This window comes from Staurois parvus, unplaced genomic scaffold, assembly GCF_062004578.1.
Source record: "Staurois parvus isolate SC_StPar_1 unplaced genomic scaffold, SC_StPar_1.0 ptg000818l, whole genome shotgun sequence".
NCBI classification, from domain to species: Eukaryota; Metazoa; Chordata; class Amphibia; order Anura; family Ranidae; genus Staurois; species Staurois parvus.
This window is the reverse complement of record NW_028318614.1, coordinates 11,327,315-11,349,810: the sequence shown is the minus strand read 5'-3', so window position 1 is coordinate 11,349,810 and position 22,496 is coordinate 11,327,315. Positions and strand designations below refer to the sequence as shown.

The 22,496-nt window shown below is 42.4% G+C and overlaps 1 protein-coding gene across 1 annotated transcript in view; it reads left to right on the top strand.

Moving 5' to 3' along the window:
* The window catches only part of SIGIRR (single Ig and TIR domain containing), a 48,155-nt gene that overhangs the window by 11,332 nt on the left and 14,327 nt on the right, over positions 1–22,496 (top strand). Inside the window, exons 3-5 of the mRNA XM_089655061.1 lie at positions 14,961–15,150; positions 17,540–17,670; positions 20,800–20,940. Coding sequence (XP_089511187.1) covers positions 14,961–15,150; positions 17,540–17,670; positions 20,800–20,940 — 462 coding nt within the window. The remainder of the gene's footprint in view (positions 1–14,960; positions 15,151–17,539; positions 17,671–20,799; positions 20,941–22,496) is intronic.

Here is a 22,496-nt window from a genome sequence, read left to right as displayed (position 1 = left end):
TCCAGTGTTGAAAAATTAAAGTTTCCACACAAGTGTAAATGAGCCCTTATACAGTGAGGAACAGAAGTATTTGAACACCCTGCGATTTTGCAAGTTCTCCCACTTAGAAATCATGGAGGGGTCTGAAATTCACATTGTAGGTGCATTCCCACTCTGAGAGACAGAATTAAAAAACAAATTCAGGAAATCACATTGTATGATTTGTAAAGAATTTATTTGTCTTGCACTGCTGAACATAAGTATTTGAACACCTGAGAAAATCAGTGTTAATATTTGGTACAGAAGCCTTTGTTTGCAATTACAGAGGTCAAACGTTTCCTGTAGTTCTTGACCAGGTTTGCACACACTGCAACAGGGATTTTGGCCCACTCCTCTACACAGATCTCTAGATCTGTCAGGTTTCGGGGCTATCGCTGAGCAACACGGAGTTTCAGCTCCCTCCAAAGATGTTCTATTGGATTTAGGTCTGGAGACTGGCTAGGCCACTCCAGAACCTTGATATGTTTCTTACGGAGCCACTCCTTGGTTATCCTGGTTGTGTGCTTCAGGTCATTGTCATGTTGAAAGACCCAGCCACGACCCATCTTCAATGCTCTGACTGAGGGAAGGAGGTTGTTGCTCAAAATCTCACAATAAATGGCCCCATTCATCCTCTCCTTAATACAGTGCAGTCGTCCTGTCCTCTTCACAGAAAAGCACCCTCAAAGCATGATGTTACCACCCCCATGCTTCACAGTAGGGATGGTGTTCTTGGGATGCAACTCATCCTTCTTTTTCCTCCAAACACGACGAGTGAAGTTTAGACCAAAAAGTTCTACTTTGGTCTCATCTGACCACATGACTTTCTCCCATGCCTCCTCTGGATCATCCAGATGGTCATTGGCAAACTTCAGATGGGCCTGGACATGTGATGACTTGAGCAGAGGAACCTTCCGTGCAATGCATGATTTGAAACCATGACGGCGTAGTGTTCTACTGACAGTGACCTTTGAAACTGTGGTCCCAGCTCTCTTCATGTCATTGACCAGCTCCTCCCTTGTAGTTCTGGGCTGATTCCTCACCTTTCTTATCATCAGTGATACCCCACGAGGTGAGATCTTGCATGGAGCCCCAGTCCAAGGGAGACTGACAGTCGTCTTTAGCCTCTTCCATTTTCTAACAATTGCTCCAACAGTTGATCTATTTTCACCAAGCTGCTTGGCAATTGCCCCATAGCCCTTTCCAGCCTTGTGGAGGTCCACAATTTTGTCTCTGGTGTCTTTTGACAGCTCTTTGGTCTTGCTCAGGGTAGTAGTTGGCATCTGACTGACTGTAGGGTGGACAGGTATCTTTAAATAGCTCAGACAGGTGCTACTAAGTTAGATTAGTGAGTGGAGTAGAGGTGGACTTTTTAAAGGCACAGTAACAGGTCTTTGAGAGCCAGAATTCTTGCTGTTTCTTAGGTTTTCAAATACTTATATTCAGCAGTGCAAGACAAATACATTCTTTAAAAATCATACGATGCGATTTCCTGAATTTTTTTTTAATTCTGTCTCTCAGAGTGGGAATGCACCTACAATGTGAATTTCAGACCCCTCCATGATTTCTAAGTGGGAGAACTTGCAAAATCGCAGGGTGTTCAAATACTTCTGTTCCTCACTGTAGGTATGGCTCTCATACAGTGAAGGAAAGTGGTTGGTTTGTTCTCCACCTTTGTCAATCGGTGTCCATTCACAAAATATCAGATGAGGGGAGATAGTGACATTCATACACCCCTCCTCTCCCCTTGTCTATTCCCAGAACGCCTTGTATTCTGTGAAAAGAACACAAGAGGGTTTGTATTCAAGGATGGTAGAGAGCGAGTTACCTGCTATTATGAGCTGGAACTTCCAGTTTCAGAGCCAGAAGTTACAGTGCGTTCAGTAGTGTCCAGGAAGGATGAGAATGATCATTTATTTTTACATAGGAAAATATCTTTTTGACTGCAGATCAACTTTAAAGTGTAACTACAGGCAATTTGTTCTAAGTAAAGCTGGCCATACATTATACAATCTTATTCTCAGATCGCAGTGGGTCACTTGCTCCTCCATTCAGTCTTGTATTCATCTCAATGAGGGTAGCAGAGGAGGGGTAGATGGGCATAACTAGTAATGAGGAGACTAAGGCTAGGTTCACACCGATGCAGGTTGCATTTGACCTGTTTCTGCATTGTGTTTTGCGTTGCATATTTGCACCTGCGTTTGTGACGCGTTTTGTGGGTTTTTGGTTTTTTTTTTACTTTTTCTTGTTGCTAGGCAGATTTAAAACACAAAATGTATAAAAACGCATCCAAAATGCGGCACAAACACAGCAAAAACACAGCAAAAATGCACTACATGCTTTTCTGCAGCATTTCCATTGATGTGTATAGCACTGCATTTGCATTCAAAAAGTCCCTGACCCTATCCAAAAAATGCATTGAGTGAAAATGTGGAGATGTGAACGTGTCCCATAGGAAATCATGTTAAATGGACTGTACGCATTTCTGAAAAACACTGCCGAAAACGCTTAGGTGTTATAAAGGAGCTCTGCTGTATTGACAACAATATGAGAGCTGCTGTTAATCAACGGCATTCTATGCCCATCTATCACACAGCAATACAAGAGCAGCTATCCTCGATTACCATAGTCTACAGCAGTCACCCTTTAAAATTATGGAAAATCCTGAGGCACCCCATTCTAAAATGTGAAAAACATTCTAATAGATTTATATAATGTAGCAACATCCACACATGTAGGACACCCAACATTAGAGGTGATTTATGCTTCCAAAGCAAATACACTTTTGCACCCTGGTACTGATTAGTATTCTGATGTTTCTCTTCTCCATCAGTTTTTCTCCATCACTGAGCTAATGTGACCCCAGCATTGATGGAGAGGGGAAGGGGAGGGTCAAACAAGGATGCTGTGTAGGCATTCTCCTTATCGACTGATGATGTCTTTGGGTGTCAACACCAGTGGCTAGAAGGTTGTAATGGTGCACAATGGAAACCTGTGGCCAGGGGCGGACTGACAACTCATGGGGCCCCCGGGCAATAGGGGATCATAGGGCCCCTGTGTCCTTGCCCAAACTCAAAAAGCCTATGAAAAAGGTACCAGGGGCATCTCATGGGGCCCCCTACTGACCCCGGGACCTCGGCCAGTGCTCGAGTTTCCAAATGGTCAGTCCGCCCCTGCCTGTGGCTTTGTGTAACTAAAAGGCAGGCTTGTTCTACCCGCTGGCTTTTATACATGTTTTGGCCAATTTTTAGACATTTTTCGAAGGCACTCCTGGAGAAAGCTCAAGGCACCTCAGAGTGCCTTGGCACCCTGGTTGAGAAAGGCTGGACAGGATGCCATGGTGGCAAAGTGTCCTGTAGACTCAATCAATGCACATGAGCGTGATAATGGTATAACATGAGTCAGTTGTAAGGGTTGGCAAGACAAAGCAGAAAGAGGTGTGTGCTGGCAGGTATTTTGATAACTTCTGTGCAAAATATAAAGGGCATAAAGGCTCCTGTGTAACCAGGTCCAGTTACTATGTGATGCACAAAAAGTTCAAAAACTTTTATCTGTGTTGATAGGGCCATTCTATTGTGTCTCATATGCCTCCCCTCCCAGACACTGCAGCTCACAGTAGGAGGGTTTAAACAGAGGCAGTGCTGTCAATCTAGAAAGCAGTGGGCAGGACTAGATGTGGCCAGGTGATGACTGACAAGCTACAGGCTTGTGAATAAGGAAGAAAAAATGCTGACAACAGCGGCCCTGCAACATCTTATCCCATTGTAGTGTAAGCAGGCACAGCCTACATGAGAGTGGCAACTCTGCTCTGAATGCAGGAGCAGTGCAGCATCATTGCCACACTATCATAGGAAGCTGAATTAGGTGGATTTCACTGGCAGGATCAATAGGTATTTGAGGGACTTTTCTAGGGGGCCTAAGAGAAAACCTATCATTTCCGCTCATATTTTTTAATGGGAGGCCACAGTTCTACCTAAAACAAATTTTAGGCACAAACAAATCCTTTTCCCTTTTTTTGTCCTTTTTAAACAAACTGCAATCTACAGCTTTCATTTGTAAAGGTTTATTTTGTATGTGTATTACCATATTTAACTTTTGTAGAAGTTGTTTTTATGTTTTTTTGTGTTTTTTTTCTCAGAACCCAGTCAGTAAGAATTTCTCAGTTGGTGTAAGTCTAAAGATTTGCTGGGGTTTTTTTTGCCTTCTTCTGGATCAGCTGTGGGTATAGGATTATAACTTTTTTTTAATGGTTGAACTGGATGGACTTTTGTCTTTTTTCAGCCAGACTAACTATGTAACTATGTAAAGATCAGGTCCATGTCACTTTGCCTTAGGGTGATGCTGTGCCTCTTGGAATGCAGCTGTGAGGGGGCTGGTTGAGTTAAAATGTGACTAAACCAAAAATATTTAAACGTGTACGCTATAAGAATCTACTTAGAATGTAAAGGCCACAGTAAAATAATGTATTTTAGATTTGATATTATGGGAATTTGCCCATGAGTTAGCCATGTTTATATTTCTTCTTGCACCCTTTGGGTGGGCAGCCTGAAGGTCCATGGCAAGCATTTCCAGTTTTCTTTCAACAAAATCATGCACCTACACCAGGGGTCTCCAAACTATGGCCCTCCAGCTGTTGAAGTACTACAAGTCCCATCATGCCTCTGCCTCTGGGAGTCTTGCCTGTGGCTGTCAGAGTCTTGCAAGACCTCATGGGACTTGCAGTTCCTCAACACCCAGAGGGCCATAGCTTGGAGACCCCTGACCTACACCATATGGCCAGTTCACAGCTTTATGAACTATTTCAAAACCATGGGCACTATAATGATGCTAGACTTCACACTGCAGTTAAAACAGCCTTCAGTCTTTTGGGAAGGCCTTCCACAGCATGGTGTACGTTGTAAGTGGGAAACTGTGCCTCACAGGCATGCACACCCTCCATTGTGACCCTGCCCATGCTCCAGCGGAACCAGGCAGCAAGGGAATCGGATATGGGCAGGAGAGGGGGTGTTCGGTGCAACGGGGGTCACTTATAAGAACTGATCCCATTGTGTATCTCCCCCTGCAGCAGCTGAAAGCCTACTTCTCCACCTCTCTCTTCCGCCAACTTTCAGCTGCTGCAGGGAGAGACATACAGTGGGATCAATTTTTATTATTGTCTCCCCCCCACACCGAACACCCTCCCTGTCCAGGAATTGATCCCCCTGCTGCCAGGGCTCCCCATGTGTGATTGCCCCCCACAGCGATACCAGTTTCCCTCCTCTCCTGCCGGGTGGTGCGACACACAGGGCATGGGATCTTCATGATGGAGAGCAGGGCCCCTTTACCAGCCCCTTCCTTTTGTGAATGAACACAGTGTATGATCAGTACCGATCATTCACCTATTCAGGCAGACGAGTATTGGTGAAGTCAGGATAAGACATAAGATATTGGATAAGAAGACCTCAGCAACTCAGTTCATCCCAAAAATGTTGACCATGGTTGAGGCCAGGACTTTGTGCAGGTCACTGGAGTTCCTCCACACCAAGCTTATCTAATCATGGCTTTATGGAGCTGGCTTTGTGCATAGGGGGATAGTCATGCTGGAACAGAAAAGGACCTTTCCCAGACTCTTGCCAAAAGGATGTAAATGCACAGTTGTCTAAAGTTTATTTGTATACTGTAACGTTAAAGCATGTTTAAACCTAAAAAAAAAAATGTAATATATTGCAGCACATCAATCCTTAAATTTAGTGGCTGCATTAGTTTTCTTTTTATTTTACTTTCTTCCTTTATTTTCATCTGGTGACCTGGCCAGTAACATACTTTCTGACTTTGGGCTTATTACTCTTACAGTTGGGGTGGCGGTAAAAACAGGTGGTTGAGCCACAATTTTACCGTCCCCAACTGCTCCCTATTAAGCTGTAAATACAACCAGAGGGAGGTGTACACATGCTGCAGCCGCAAAGAACATGTTACCCTTCTGTCGCATTGTTTGAGCAGTATCGCCACAGAATGCAGCCTAGTAGTAGACCTAGAAGTAAATGGGGCCGTGCTGCAACCAACCTGCAACTGCATGCAGAACGTAGTTTTAGATGCATAAGCAAATTTAGATGGACTTGATTAACAAATTAAAGCTGAACTTCAGCTAATACTTTTGAAGCAGTTACAGCAAATGTTTTTTTTTCCTTTTGGGATAAAGGTTTTACATACATACATACATGGCTCAGCCACAGTTTTACTGCCCACTGGCCGCCAATTCTGGGCTGTGGCAATTTTAAAGTGGAATTTTAGCTAACAAATGGGCAAACAGGTAGGGTTTTTAATGCAGAAGAAACATGGTTTGTCTCTTCTGCATTAAAGTTACTTACCTGCCTGTTCACTCCTGTACAGTGAGCTGCGCATGCGCAGCTCACTGTAGAGATTCAACAATGTCGAATCAAATGAAAGAGACCAGCAATGAAGACCCGGAAGCCAGCCGCCTGAAGAAGTCAGTGGTTAGTGGGGAGCTCTGGTACTCCGCCTCACTGGATGCAAGATTAGTATAGTTCCACTTTACTTCGGGGTGCAGAGTTTAACAGGTGGCCCTTCCTATCAAACTCCCCCATTGACATCAATGGGGCTGCACCGCAAGCCAAGTGCTTGGCTCACAGTTGCAGTGCAGTCCTGCAATGTAAAATGGCTGTTCACCTCCTAAATACCTGCCTGCTGCTGTTATACTGCCCTCTGAAAAGTAATCCACTATGGATTGCTTTTCAAAAGGCTGTAAGCATTACCTTCTGTCCGAAAGAGCCCTTACTGGTCAGATCACCAAGCGAAAGCAAGGGGAAAAAGCCTAAAAAAAGAAAAATAATGCAGCCCTTACATCTAAGGACTGGTAAGCTGCCATATATTAAATGCTTGCTTCTGATTTTCGATACCCTTTACTGGATGTGTGGAGAGTGTTCAGCTGAATCACTCACTAGCTTCTTCCAGCTTTTGGGGGCTGCTTTTGGGGGCTGCAGTCTGAGGCCCAGTTCACACTAGTGCACCTTTTCCAAAACGCATCCGCATGGAAACTGCATGACCTTTTTGACCATGTGGTTTCCCGCACCTGCGATTGCGCTGTAGGATGAGATGCGTGGCGATGTTATTTAGAATGAATTGCAAATGAAACTCAATGCGGCTGCAGGTGGTTGCAGGTGCAAGAACCGGTGCGATTCCTGCACCCGCAACCAGTTCGCAGCCGCAGGGCAACTGTGAATGAGGGCTCAATCCTGATGCCGCATTTTTCACCATATAACCCATATGGAAGAAAAATATATTTGAAATATATTTTAAAAATATTCTTCCCAAATACAGTATATTTAAAAAAAAAAAAAAAAAAAAAATATATATATATATATATATATATATATATATATATATGTATGAAAAGAGTTTTTATTACAAAATATATGAAAAATATTTTTAAAAATACATTTCAAATATACTGTATGTCTTTAAAAATACAAGTCTACATTTTTGGAATGCATTTACAAATATATGTAAAAATATATGTTAAAATGACTTTTTTATATGTTAAAAAAAATCTGAAGGTTAGAGCACTGTTTTCTTTTTCTTTGGCATTTTTTTTTCTGTGCAATTGATAGCCCCTGTGTGGGCGAGTTTTATTGCCTCTGTTTTATAATGTTTAAAAAATTAATAAAAACCATTGGAATATAAAAAAAAAATCTGAAGAATATATTTTAAAAATATATATTTTTATAAATATATATTTTAAATATATATTCTTCAGATTTTTTTTAACATATAAAAAAGTCATTTTAACATATATTTTTATATATATTTGTAAATGCATTCCAAAAATGTAGATTTGTATTTATAAAGACATACAGTATATTTAAAATGTATTTTTAAAAATATTTTTCATATATTTTGTAATAAAAACACATGTGGGAACCCCTGGTTCACACTAGCCCCGTGGCTGCTGGCTGGTTGCGTGCACAGGAATAGCACCTGTTTCCGCAGCCCCATCGCATTTTTAATTTATGCATCTCAGGTGCGCTTTGGAAAAGATGAATGCACCTTTTCCTTTCATGAAACAAGGGCACAGCAGCCCATTTAAATGAAGAGGCTGCCGTGCCCGCGCAAGTCAGGGCCGCACAGGCTGCACTAGTGTGAATGGGGTCTCAAAAGAGTATGAAACATTCATAACTACCAGGTAGAGGTAGGAACTTAGGTACAGACTACTGAATGGTAGATGGGAAGATAGAGGGAAATGCAACTCATGAGCATACACCAAGAGACTGATTTATAATTTCTGGATAGAACAAGTCTTTATAATAAGTATTTAATTCTGTTACATTGAGTCAAACTATTTCATGATGTGTAGCCAGCACTGTAACAGGCACTCCACATAGTCCAGTTTATTTGACAAATTGTACAATGGATCATTTCACAATATCCTACCTAGATCAACCTAGATCAATGGACTTACCATGTGATATATTATATAATAAAAGGGAAGACAACAGAGAGATAATAATTCTGCTGGGAGCGTGCACAGTCCACAATTCTTTACAGGTTAAGGCTGTATACTGTGTTTAATTATTACAACATTCTAGACAATGAACACTTATACAACCATAGAAACTCCAGCCAATAAAAGACATTTGGGCTTATAGTAAGAGAATACCCAGATCAATTGTGATATAAAAAGTAAACAATCAGGTTCATAACTGCAGTCTGATTCATTAAGCCTGGGTTCACATATATGCAGTGCGGTATATCGCATGTGATTTGTACAGGAACCGCACCGCATTCCTGTGCAAATCACATGCGATTTGTGTGCGGTGCGATTGGAGAGATACGTTTTGTATGGCTCTATTCGCACTGCACCCGCACCAAAAATGTGCAGGGCCCTTTTGTGCAGGGCCCACCTATGTGATATGATTCTGCATATTGCGCTGCATTTTGCAGTCCACTTTTGCGGTGTTGTTAATTTAACATACACATCCGCAGCAGTTCGTATGAATGGGATGTGATTCTGATGCCGTGCGGAATTTGCACAGCAAATTCCACACCGCATCATTGTGAACCAGGGCTTAAAGTGGCCCTGTCGCCATTTTAAAGATTAATCAAAAAGAGCAGTACGGCTGCTTCCACACTTATCCGTTTTTTTTCCGCTTCCGAAAGAAGAACATATGACCATGTATTCCTATGAACTCTTCCAGCTTGCTTCGTTTTTGGTGCAGGTTTGGTGCAGGTAAAAAAGCACACGAAAAATGCACCTTCTTATTGAAATTAAAGGAAAACGTGGCCAAAATGCATTGAAAATCCACCCACTTTGCATTTTTGGTAAGGTTTTTGAGTCATATGTCCTGTAAGGAACACCCAGCAAACATGGTAAGAATGCAGTAAAAACATATGCCTTTTTGCTGTGGATCAGTGTGAGCCAGGGTTCATACTGATGTGATGCAGAATTTGTAGCGGTTTATGTGCGAATTCCACACCGCATCACAATCGCACCCCATTCATGCGAACCGCTGCGGGTGTGTATGTTAAGTTAACAGCACCCCACGAAATTGGTTTGCAAAAGGCAGTGCGAGGCACAGAATCAAATTGCATGGGTATTCACACCGATCCATTTCAGACCAAAAAAAGGGTCCTGCACCCTTTTGGTGCAGATGCGGTGCGATTTGAGCCATACAAAATGTATGGCCCAAATCGAACCACACAGAATTCACATGTGACAGGAATGGGGTGCGGTTCCTGTGTTAATCACATCGGATATGCCACACCGCACAAGTGTGAACCCAGACTGAAAGTAGCCCAATACCCACCTTTTCCACCACCTATTCCTCAAAGTTTTGCTCTGTTCAAGAGCTAGCAACCTTCTGTAGAATCTTCACATCTGACACTTGCATGTCTCTATCCCCCGCCATGTGTTGTGGATCTATCCAACAGCCCTACTCCTTTACAGTAGCTCAAACCATAGATATACAGAGAGGAGCGCTAGACCAAAACCTGATTGAAGAGTCCAAAATAATTGTTGGTAAAAAAGTAATATGAAAAAAAAAAAACAGTGGGGGTTATTTACTAAAACTACATGGTGCAAAATCTGGTGCAGCTCTGCATAGAAACCAATCAGCTTCCAGGTTTTATTGCCAAAGCTTAATTAAACAAGCTGAAGTTAGAAGCTGATTGGCTACCATGTACAGCTGCACCAGATTCTGAGTGCACCAGTTTTAGTAAATCTCCCCCATTGTGTTTTGGGGGGCACCCCACTCCCCCCTTGATGGAATCTTAGAAAACAGTGACTATACAGATCTCTACCAGGACTGAGACCTAGAACCAGTATTGAACTCCCTCATGGAGTAACAACTTGACAACAGTTGCTCCAAGTTATAGTTGATCATATGTATTAATGCCTAATTCCAAGTTTGTGTTCACTTTATATAGATTGTTTGCACCAAACTGGTCCAAGTAAACCATTTCCTACACTACGAGATGTGCCTGCTGGGAGCGCTGTAAGACTGGATGTGGCATCAACTACATACAGTATACATAACTGTGTTATAGCAGCGGTATGGGGACTTCCCACCCCCTCCCACAGCAAAACTGAGTTGGGCTGAGCGCTGCTCAGTCATCATGGGAAGCCTTGTATTTTTATAAATGTATACAAGGTTTCCTCTGATAGGCTGAGGTGGAGATTGTGATGTCATCTGCCTGCTTCCTATTGGATGCACCTTCCAGTGAGGCAGTGTATAAACCTTTCAGGTAATTAATATATATATATATATATATGCGCAAATCATGACCCTATATTCAAATGAAGGACATACAAAGAGAACCTTGAAACAACTCCAGAAAACATTCTAGAAGACTTTAAAAAGCATCAAAGGGTCCAAAAAAGTCCATAAAAAACATAGGATTCCTTGTAAGAAATGTTCCAGGACACATTGGGCTTTATTAAAGCTGGAGAGTGCAAAATCAGGTTCACTTCTGCATGGAAACCAATCAGCTTCCAGGTTTTATTGCCAAAGCTTAACCTCCTTGGCGCTGTCGCCTCCCAGTCCTTTAAGGGGTTTGTGACTCTGGGAGGCAGGGCTGGGTTTAGGGTCAGGTGACCGATGTCATTGGCTGTCACATCAGTCACATGATCAGAAAGCTCCTTACCGCAAGTAGCGATCGGTACCTGTCGGTGAGGTGCCGGGAGCGCACAGGGCGCGCATTCTTAGGAATTCCGTGTTTACATTGGGTACGCAGATATGCGGCCCCTCGGCACCAAGACCCAGCCACTGAGAGGCCGCATATTTGCGTGCGCTCAGCTCCAAGGAGTTAATTGAACAAGCTGAGGTTAGAAGCTGATTGACTACCAAGCACAGCTGTACCAGATTCTGAGTGGACCAGCTTTAGTAAATCTATACCTATAGGGTTATTGGGACATGCTCCACACCCCTCTGCTGTAGTTCCTCTCAGAGATCTTTGGGAAACCTCCAATCTGACAACAAAGTAAAACAAGACAGAGGGCACAATTCCGGAGCAGTCTGAAGGACTTTTACTGAGAAAAAAAACAGCCCCTCACATGAATGTAGAAACAACACTGAGCTCCATTCATGAAGTAGTATCTACCACTTTAAGAAATGCGGTAAAATACTGTTTTTTAAAAATATTTGTGACATTCACTAAAAAAAGATTCTAAAATACCACATGGGGTATTTATCTCATGAAACCGTGTGCTATTTTATGTCATGTAGCATCCAGTGGAATGGATACAGAGGAGAAGAATTAAAACCCCTGTCAGTTTTTATTTTTTATTATTATTTTATTTCTCATTATTTTTAAGTTAAATTAAGTAAATACAAACTATCTTTCTAAATGGCAAATATTGAACGAAAATAGTATCAAAAATCATGCGGTAGTACGGCAATTAGAGGTTTAAATTAGGTGTGAGGAGGTGACACTGTGCTCGATGATCTTTGACTTCTCCCATGTTGTTCAGGTGGATCTTCGCCCCTTTAAGGTTTCCTATTTCTAGATTAGAACTACTGCACAAAATCACACACACACATATATTTATATATATATATATATATATATATATACGTGGTTTTGTATTTCCAGGTAGGGTGCGCACATGCGCGTGCACAACCCTACCTGCGCTGCCCTACCCGCGCCGCCATTGGCAACTACAGCTGTCAATCACTGGGTCCTGGCAGGAGATTCACTGCCGGCACCCGGCAATTGCTAAGTAACACTGACAGAGGAGTGGTCTGTATGTAAACAATACAGATCTCTCTCCCTGCTGCTTTCTATTGCTCTGCATAGCAAATATATAGAATTCTGTTTATGTCCTTTGCATGTAAACACACCATACACCTCTATGCAGGGGCGGACTGACCATTTGGAAACTCAGGCACTGCCCGAGGGCCCGGGGTCAGTAGGGGGCCCCATAAGATGCCCCTGGTACCTTTTTCATATGCTTTTTTGAGTTTGGGCAAGGACACAGGGGCCCCATGATCCCCTATTGCCCGGGGGCCCCATGAGTTGTCAGTCCGCCCCTGCCTCCATGTCATCTGAATGATGGATATCAGAATCTGCTCTTTTGTATGTACCTATTCTCTGAACAGTATTACTTGTTGTGTTGTGTGTGCTGGATTTTATATTATACACTACTCAAAAAAATTAAAGGAACACTTTGAAAACACATCAGATCTCAATGGGTAAAAATATCATGCTGGATATCTATACTGATATGTGTTATGAACGTAAGGATGCCCCATCGTTTGATAGAAATGAAAATGATCAACCTACAGAGGACTGAATTCAAAGACACCCCAAAAATCAAAGTGAAAAAATTATGCAGCAGGCTAGTCCATTTTGCTGAAATTTCATTGCAGCAACTCAAAATGGTACTCAGTAGTTTGAATGGCCTCCACGTGGTTGTATGCATGCCTGTCAACGTTGGGGTATGCTCCTAATGAGACGATGGATGGTGTCCTGGGATATTTCCTCCCAGATCTGGACCAGGGCATCACTAGTCTTTGGTGCGTCAGATGGACCGAAACATGATATCCCAGAGGTGTTCTAATGGATTTAGGTCAGACTAACGTGGGGGCCATTAAATGGTATCAATTCCTTCATCCTCCTGGAACTGCCTGCATACTCTTGCCACATGAGGCCCGATATTGTTTTGCACCAGGAAGAACCCAGAACCCACTGCACCTAGTGTAGGGTTTGACAATGGGTCCAAGGATTTCATCCTGATACCTAATGGCAGTCAGGGTGCCATTGTCTAGCCTTTATAGGTGTGTGTGTTCCTCCATGGATATGCCTCCAAAGACCATCACTGACTCACCACCAAAACAGTCATGCTGAATGATGTTACAGGCAGCATAACGTTCTCCATGGCTTCTCCAGACCCTTTCACGTCTGTCAGATGTGCTCAGGGTGAACCTGCTCTCATCTGTGAAAAGCACAGGGCGCCAGTAGCGGACCTGCCAATTCTGGCGTTCAATGACAAATGCCAATCAAGCTCTTTGGTGCCGGGGCAGTGAACACAGGACCCACTAGAGGGCATCGGGCCATAAGATCAGCCTCATTAAGTCTGTTTCTGATTATTTGGTTTGAGACATTCACACCAGTGGCCTGCTGGAGGTCATTTTGTAGGGATCTGGCAATGCTCATCCGGTTCCTCCTTGCACAAAGGAGCAGATATCGGTCCTGCTGATAGATTCAGGACCTTCTACGGCCCTGTCCAATTCTCCTAGAGTACCTGCCTGTCTCCTGGAATCTCCTCCATGCTCTTGAGACTGTGCTGGGAGACACAACAAACCTTCTGGCAATGGTACGTATTCATTTGTGCCATCCTGGAGGAGTTGGACTGCCTGTGCAACATCTGTAGAGTCCAGGTATTGCCTCATGCTACCAGTAGTGACACTGACCCCAGCCAAATGCAAAACTAGTGAAAAACAGAAAAGATAAGTAGGGGAAAAAATGTCAGTGGCCTCCACCTATAAAACCAGTCCTGTTTTGGGGGTTGTCTCATTGTTGCCTGTCTGTTGCACCTGTTGTTAATTTCCTTAACACCAAAAAAGCTGAAACTGATTAACAACCCCCTCTGCTACTTAACTGATCAGATCAATATCCCAGGAGTTTAATTGACTTCATGCTATACTCTGATTAAAAAGTATTCCTTTAATTTTTTTTGAGCAGTATATATATATTATTATGCCTACAAAGAGATTGAATGGTACTTGCACCTTGGAAGGGATTTTATACATGCATCTCGTCAACTTCTAAACCAGCCTTTTTCAACCTCTTCAACATGTAGGAACTCTTGAGTTTACTTTCCAAGCTCAGGGAACCTGTGCTAATAATTGCTATGTCTACTGCTCATACAACAAATTAAAATCATGCTTTTTATTCAATAAATATTAGTAAAATGTGCTTCACATAGATATAGCTAATAGCACTGAACATACTGTATTGCGTGGCATTATCACACTTCTGAGACATCGCTCCTATTTGTGTATCCTTTACCATCTTTATATATACAGTATACATATACATATACAAAGGGCAGTGTTCATATTCCATATGCAGCTTGTTTCTGTTTTATTTTTTATATATACTTCTCTAATAGAATTGTATTTTATACACATGCCACTAAACTTCTGCCAAATAAATCTCTACACCTAAGTTTTATCTATCAAAAACATAAGGCATCCAGGGCTCATCATCTTCGATACAATCCATTTGCCAATTAGAACTCCTACAACAAAGGCTTTCTTACTTGCTGATATAGAAACTTGCCAAATGTGAGACAAAGCATGTTTATTCAGGCAATACTGCTCTTTTTAATCATTTTATATAAATATGCTAATTCAATTTTTTAAATCAGCCTTATGGGTATTTGATAATAAATGTACTATTATCTTAAATTGCTTATAATGAATGCTCCTGACTCTCTGCCTGAACAGACGCACAATGTGGGACTCTGCCAGTTTTGATTGCACCATCTTCTGAAGAACAGGAATTATGGCCACACCTGGGCTCCAGTCTGTCCCTGAACTGTACACTGCGATTCATTGACTCATGTAATGCTAACCTAACCTGGCTGAAGAATGGAAGCCCAGCCCCAGAGGTGTACAGAGAACAGCCGAGTTTCTGGTAAGAATCTAGATTGTGGATTCTGGATGGTTTACAGAAATCACTGCGAAATCTCAACTACTCTGATTACAAACAATTTACCAGTGAATAACCGGTAAACAAAAACTCCACCACAGTGGGTACCTTTCTGTTTGACTAAGTTTTTTTTTTTTTATTAAACAAGCAATATATTATCCTAGTACAAATGCTTATGGTATCTTTGAATATACAAAAGAACATATCTTGACATATGGCATGAAAAGGAATTATGAATATGAATACAACAAGTAGTCTCATTTGTAAGCAGTGCATAGTCCCCATTTTAGAGAAACCCCTCTACTGAGAGGACCTCGTGGGTGGGGATAGTTGGTCCTTTATAATCTTGAGTCAGAAGAGCCTGGGGCACAGGGTGATGGGAAAGGATATCCAAAATACACTGTCATGTGAGCTTATAGCCTTAGGAAGTGTACCCTTTGGGGTACGCTTCTTACATGCTCGGTTGGGAAACCCACTTTTGAGTGGCTGTCCTATGTTGTTGTTGGAGTTGTATTGTGCAGAATTATTATGTCAGGACTGACAGAGTGGAGGTGTAGGTTGTGTACTGTATATTACTTTTCTGCTACAGAAAAATGTTAAAAGGCTGAATGTGTGGACATTCATTACTTCGAGAGGTGGGCCTCAGGCCTGGAGAATGTGAGTGACCTAAGATGATGGGGTTTTTTTATATTACAAGTGTATGTGTGTCTGTTCTTGTTCCTGAGCAGGAGTATGGTGGCAGGGGTCCTGCGCCAGCATGGTCATTGCTGGCAGTGAATCAGGGCCCTGCTAACAAAGTATATGGTAGCTAACCCCAGTTGCCTCATTAGTGATGTGCTTTCCTGTTAGGCGGGGCTGTATTGATGCAAGATATATTCAGAGATCTAACAACTACTTGGGTAAAAGTCCCTTCTAGGCATCTAAGTATTATAATAGGGGAGGCCCCTGTCCAGGGGACACTCCTCCAACTTTTCTTAATGCAAAAAAAAGACATGCCCTGCAAAGGAAAAGTCCCACAACATAGGAATTATTATAGAGTAATGAGTTTGCAAAGTGAAGAAAGCAAAAAAAAAGAAGCAAGAGAAAAAAAGATCAGGCTAAGACATTGCAGTTGGGCTGGTACAGGCCCCCACATGCAGAGCAAACCTCAAGTCAATCAACTTTAAAAAGTTAGATTATCCATAGCACCGTGTTAAAATCTCACCCAAAATAGTTAAATATCCACAGGTTCCAGTCCTCTTTAAACTTTGTAATGTAAGATAGCTGCCAACTATTCATTGAATGAATACCATTTATTGTTTCACCTGCACAACTCCAAAGTTCCAGACTTCCATGATCTCGCTATGGTTTGTTTAGCGGCAGTGAAGATGAAAGTCCCAAGTTTAAACTGGTTATAGGTACACGGGGATGGTTTTAGATTTTATAAGGCTTCAAAGGGATATTTGGGGATGGTATTCCCAAGACAGTGTAGACTAATTGGTGGACCAAAGTCCAAACTATTTTGATTCTGGGACATTCCCACCAAACGTGTGCCAGAGTGCCACCTGTATCTGTATTGGTGGTTAGTGAGAAGAATGCTTGTTTCTTTGGTGGTTAGTGGGAAGAATGCCCCTTTCAATGGGAAGCTTACTGCTTACTGTGGTGGCCATTCAGAAGAATACCCTTTACATTGGTCTGAAAATAATGCCCCTTACATTGATGGTCAGGGGAAAGCATGCCACATTACATCAGTGGGAAGAATGCTCCTTACCATGGTGATCAATGGGAATAATGCCCCTTACATTGGTGGTCAGTAGAAAAAAATACCCCTTACATTGGTGGTCAGTGGGAAGAATACCTCCTAGAAGATGTTATGACATCACTGGCGTCAGTGGTTAAGTACCAGTAAGACAAAAGGAGAGGCTCTCCCCCACTATTGAAGTGACATTGATATTGCAGGTCTGTTACTCACTACTCAAGAAATCCCCTAGCAATATCTAAAGACAACCTAAAACCTCATGGAAACCTAATTGAAAAAGGCTTAGTATTTTTCAAAAACTGCAGTAGAGTTATCATATGGGGCCAGGGGTGGACTGACCATTTGGAAACTCGGGCACTGCCCGAGGGCCCGGGGTCAGTAGGGGGCCTCGTGAGATGCCCCTGGTACCTTTTTCATAGGCTTTTTTGAGTTTGGGCAAGGACACAGGGGCCCCATGATCCCCTATTGCCCGGGGGCCCTATGAGTTGTCAGTCTGCCCCTGTATGGGGCCAGTTTAGGTGCAGGTACTAGTTAGTTGAGTTCCTATTTAAGCATCCAGAATTAGGGAGCATAAGACCAGAATCAATGTATACACTAATTTAACCTTGTTGAATAATAAATAACCTTTCCTTCCAGGAACAGCCTCAACAGCTCGGAAAGTTTCCTTACCAGCATCTTGAATGTTACTCTTACCACAGAAGAGGATTATGGGAACTTTACTTGCCAATTGCAGACCATTTATGCCTCATTTACGCTTCACAAATCAGGTATTTTACTATTCTAAAATTAAAGTTGTGTTCCCTGGAACAATATTGCAAGTGTAGCACTACCCCCTTAGGAATCACTGAAGTTTGTTTCCCCCTATAGTCCCACACAGGCAGGCATTTCCTTCACACAGAATTGCATTGAGGAAACAGTAACCAGTCCTTGAGCTTTGTTTTGATGTTATATTAGGGGATTGAACTTGGGTGGGGTAAGGGGTGTATGGGATGCCCAAGGATAACGGCAACAGAGGACAAACTCCTTAGCAACTATGTACAAGTCTTTATAACAAAAGGTCTCTCTTGAAGAGCTAGCCAGCATCTCCTGTAGTACCACCCCAGAACCCAGATGAATCCTCTCCTCATCCAGCTGTACTGGGTGAATCCCTGGGCAGGGGATCCAGTGCCTGCCACTGCAGTGTGAACAATCCCGGGTAAAAAGCGAATCCAGTTTTTCACCAGAGTGCCTCTTTCCTCTTACTGGCCCAGGGGGTGCAAGTCTACTCACTCAGTGTTTCTCCTGTGCTGCTCATGGGTCTGTGGCTGTTATAAGGCCTTCTAGCTGGGCTGCTCCTTCCCTCCTGCACAGGTGGTCCCCGCTCTAGGTGCTGGTGAAGACCTGAGCATTCTTCCTTCAAAACTCCTCTGCCTGTAGGCGAGCCTCTCTCCATCTGGACCCCCTCCCAGTCTCCTGCTCTCCAGCCTTACTTCTTCATCTTCCACCCAAACTCTCCTGCTGCTGAGCAGACTCAGTTGCTCTTAAAGGCTGTCCTAGCCCCTTGCCAAGCCTCCTGTTGGGGATTGCCAGGATCCTCTAAGACCAGCCACTTCTCACCTCCACCCACTGCTTCTGGAACTTTCTCCAAAATTCCAGAGCAGGGGAAAGTCGTAGAGGGCTGATGTGCAGAGTCTCTCAGCTCCTGACCATAATTTGACCCCCCTGACTATCTCACCACAGCTGGCTCTCAGCCCTTATCTATTAATTAGAGTCTAGCTCCCCCTAGCTGCCGAGGAGGGTACTACACAAGGCTATTTAATTATATTTTATTTATGCACTTTGAATGTTCTGTAGCGCTCTTGGGATAGTGTATAATAAAATATTTGTCTTTGTATTAGCCTCATCATACCACACAAGGATACCGTTTTCCTTGGCTAGCAGCAAAGCTAATGAATGTAACTAGTATAACCTTTAGTTATCGTGTACTTGATTATATACACAACATAATGTGTAAATACTAAAGTCCATGCAAAATGTATTTTCTTTTTTAAGAAGAGGGGGAGGAATCTTTTTTGAATTTTTACTGATATCTGAGTCTCCGACACTGAGATTTCCCCTCTTCTGTCTAGATGACAGAAGTTTCACCATGCAAGAAAGGGGTTAGCCTCCCCCTACTCTACAAAAATGCATTTTTTTTCGGTCTGTAACCTTTTTGCAGACTTTCAACCAATAATGGTGAGATCATTGTCACTGAGTCAGTAAATGAGAGGAAGGCTCTCTAATGGCGCTCTAGATAGCAGTAAAAACACAAAATGGGGTTGTAATCCTTCCCCTTTCTATCCAAAACTAAAAACATTTGGCCAAACACATATCAGCATGCATTTTTTTTTATTCAAATTGATTCAACGAGAAGTCTGATTTCCCATCATCTTTTTATTCACCTGCTAAAAGTATTTGCAAAAAGTACCTGTAAAGAAAAAACGTATGATATACTTACCTTGCCAACATCTTCTGCATCACTACTCTTTTGGAGAAATATCTGTGGAATGCAGAACAGGCCAGATCTTGCAAAAAGACACTCCAGTCCCTTGTAAGTGTGTCTTTTCGCAAGATTTGGGCTGCTTTGTATTTCCCAGGAAAAGGGGTGACATCACTTTCTCCTAGGCACAAGACAACTATAAAATACGTTTTCTGTACAGGTACATTTTGAACTTACTTTCAACAGGTGATTTCTACAGGGAAAAGGGGTGTAGGCAGGTGCAGTTAGCCATTTTGTCACTAGGTGGATCTGTATTAGAATAGTGTCTGGTACAACATAGTGACACTAGGTGTTAGGCCCCTTTTAGGTTGAGCCCTCCACAGTGATGTCAGGGGTGAGTCAGCACCCACATACACTCACCGGCCACTTTACTAGGTATATCTTGCTAGTACAGAGTTGGACCCTCTTTTGCCTTCAGAACTGCCTTAATTATTAGGTGGGGGTGGGGGTGAGAGTTAGTGTGGATTGCAAAAGGCCTTGTAGGTCAGGCTGGAGATCTCTGTATGAGGCTGATTCCCTGGACGGTTCCTGGGAGAGATGTACCCAGCTAAGAGGTGCCTACAGAAAATGCAGTTCTGTGAGAACTTAAGGCCCGGGGCAGAGGAAAGACTATAGGCAGATGGTTGTAAGGCGCTGTATGTGTTTTCACTTGTGACTACTGCAGACCAACCACTTTATATGTTTGACTGTGTATGTCAAGTGACTCCAAAATCTATGTCCCTGTGACTGTCTTGCCATTCCCTGAACAACACCAGAAAAGTGCAGTGAAGCTAACTATTGTGTGTACATTCCTTCTTTGGGATATAAAGGTCTATTTATTTATTTATTTATTTCAAGTACTTATATAGCGCTGTCAATTTACACAGCGCTTTACATATATATTGTACATTCACATCAGTCCCTAACCCTCAAGGGGTGTACAATCTAAGGTCCCTAACTTACATTCATACATACACATACTAGGACCAATTTAGACAGGAGCCAATTAACCTACCGGCATGTCTTTGGAGTCTATGACCCCGCAATGCCGTGAGGAGACCTATGTCAAGGAGCAGGGCACAAGACTGCGGAGGGGGTCGGCCTCAACAGGAGGTGGCCCAGATATTATCAGCAGACCTTGCACGAAATGCAAGGGGCTTCATTGTAGGCTAATAATGTTTAATACATACTTGTAACATTATTGATGGTCTGCTTTAAGATGGTGTCATTCAACAAATCAGTCAAGTCAATTGTATTTAAATTTGAAATGTTTTTCTATGAGCAAAGAGTATTGTAAAGAGTAGTGGAAAAACAACTGACTGTTGCATATCTCATCAATTGACATAGAACAATTACACTGATGGGACATCATAACGTATTTGTCATCTTCTTTCCACAGATAAAGCAGGACACATAGCGGCTGTCCTTTTCGCACTTTGCGTCCTTACCATTCTTGTTGTAGGTACCATTTTATATATCAAGTGTCGCCTGAATGTACGTCTCTGGTACAGAGACAAATATGGAGATCTGGAAATAAATGGTGAGAACTCCATTTCTTCTAAAACACTACTGAATTTTTTGACTACTATAGAATAACATGGAGCCATTTGGGTCTGGCTATGAGCTGGATGGTTACCTGAATATTATGTGAATTTGTCTACGTCTGATTTAGATGTTATTTATTAACCACTTCCTGTCTGCCCTATAGTAGAAGTACTGCTACATGGCGGCACTGGTATGCAAAGTCACGTATATATACGTGATTTTACATCTCCGGGTAGGGGGCACACGCGAGTTGCGGCTGTCAATCACCGGGTCCCGGCCGGTGATTACTCGCCGGCGCCCGGTGATTGCCGAGCATCTCTGACGGGGGTGGGGGAAGAACTGTTTGTAAGCAAAACGGTTCTCTCCCCTGTCAGCTCCTGCACACTGCTTTGCATGATTGTGCATAGCAGTGTACAAAGCAGTATGCTTACAGTAAAGCACACACACACAGGACACGATGTAAAACGGCACACAGCAAACAGTTAATCCTTTGATCGCCTCTCATGTTAACCCCTTCCTGCCCAGTGCCATTATACAGTGTCAGTGCTTTTTATTAGCACTGATCACTGTATTGGTGTCAGTGGGGATGTCAGTGACACCAAGTCAGTTCCCCCCAGTATCAGAATACCTGCCGCAGTCCCGCTATAAGTCGCTGCTCGCCGCCATTACTAGTAGAAAAAAAAACACCAGTATATATTCCGCCATTTGTAAACACTATAACTTTCATGTAAACCAATTAATTTACACGTATTGGGATTTTTGTTAGCACAGACATGTAGCAGAATACATTTTGGCCTAAATTTATGACGTAATTTGATTTTTTCAATTTTTTTACTGGACATGTTTAATAAGCAAAAAGTCAAAAATATAGTTTATTCTCAAAATTGTCGGGTTTTTTGTTTTATAGCACAAAAATAAAAAAATGCACAGGCAATCAAAAACCACCGAAAGAAAGCTCTATTTGTGGGAACAAAAAAGGACATAAATTTAATTTGGGTACAGCGTTGCATGACCATGTAATTGTCAATGTATAAAAGCCTGTATATTAACAGATTAAGAGTTCACGCACACAGAGCTTTTACAGGCCTTTTATATGTCTAGCCTAATTTTCTGACACTTTCCTATGCTGGAGAGCTATACAGCCTGCCATAAAAGTGAATAGCTGTCCATGGCTATGCTTTTGCAATCGCGGACCACTTCAGGGTTTACCTGCACATGTGTATCCAACATATGAGATTATAAAGAATAGAGTTTTCCATAGAGTTTACAAAGTGATCCAGATAGTTTCACATACGAGGAGCCTTTTTCATCATTACTATAAAAGCCACTCAGGTGTACTGTCAAATACAGCTCTGAAAGGTGTAAAAAAAAGCATTCAGAGCTCACACGAGTGCTCTTTAAAATGTTTATTGAAATTGAGGTCATGATAATGGCATATCACTGGAAGGCAGAATTCCCGCAGAGTAGTTGCGTTATACTGATTAAAGGCCGCAGTTAATCATTTGTCAGCAACTTTACATAGACACAATGGATAAAAAGTATAAGGCATAT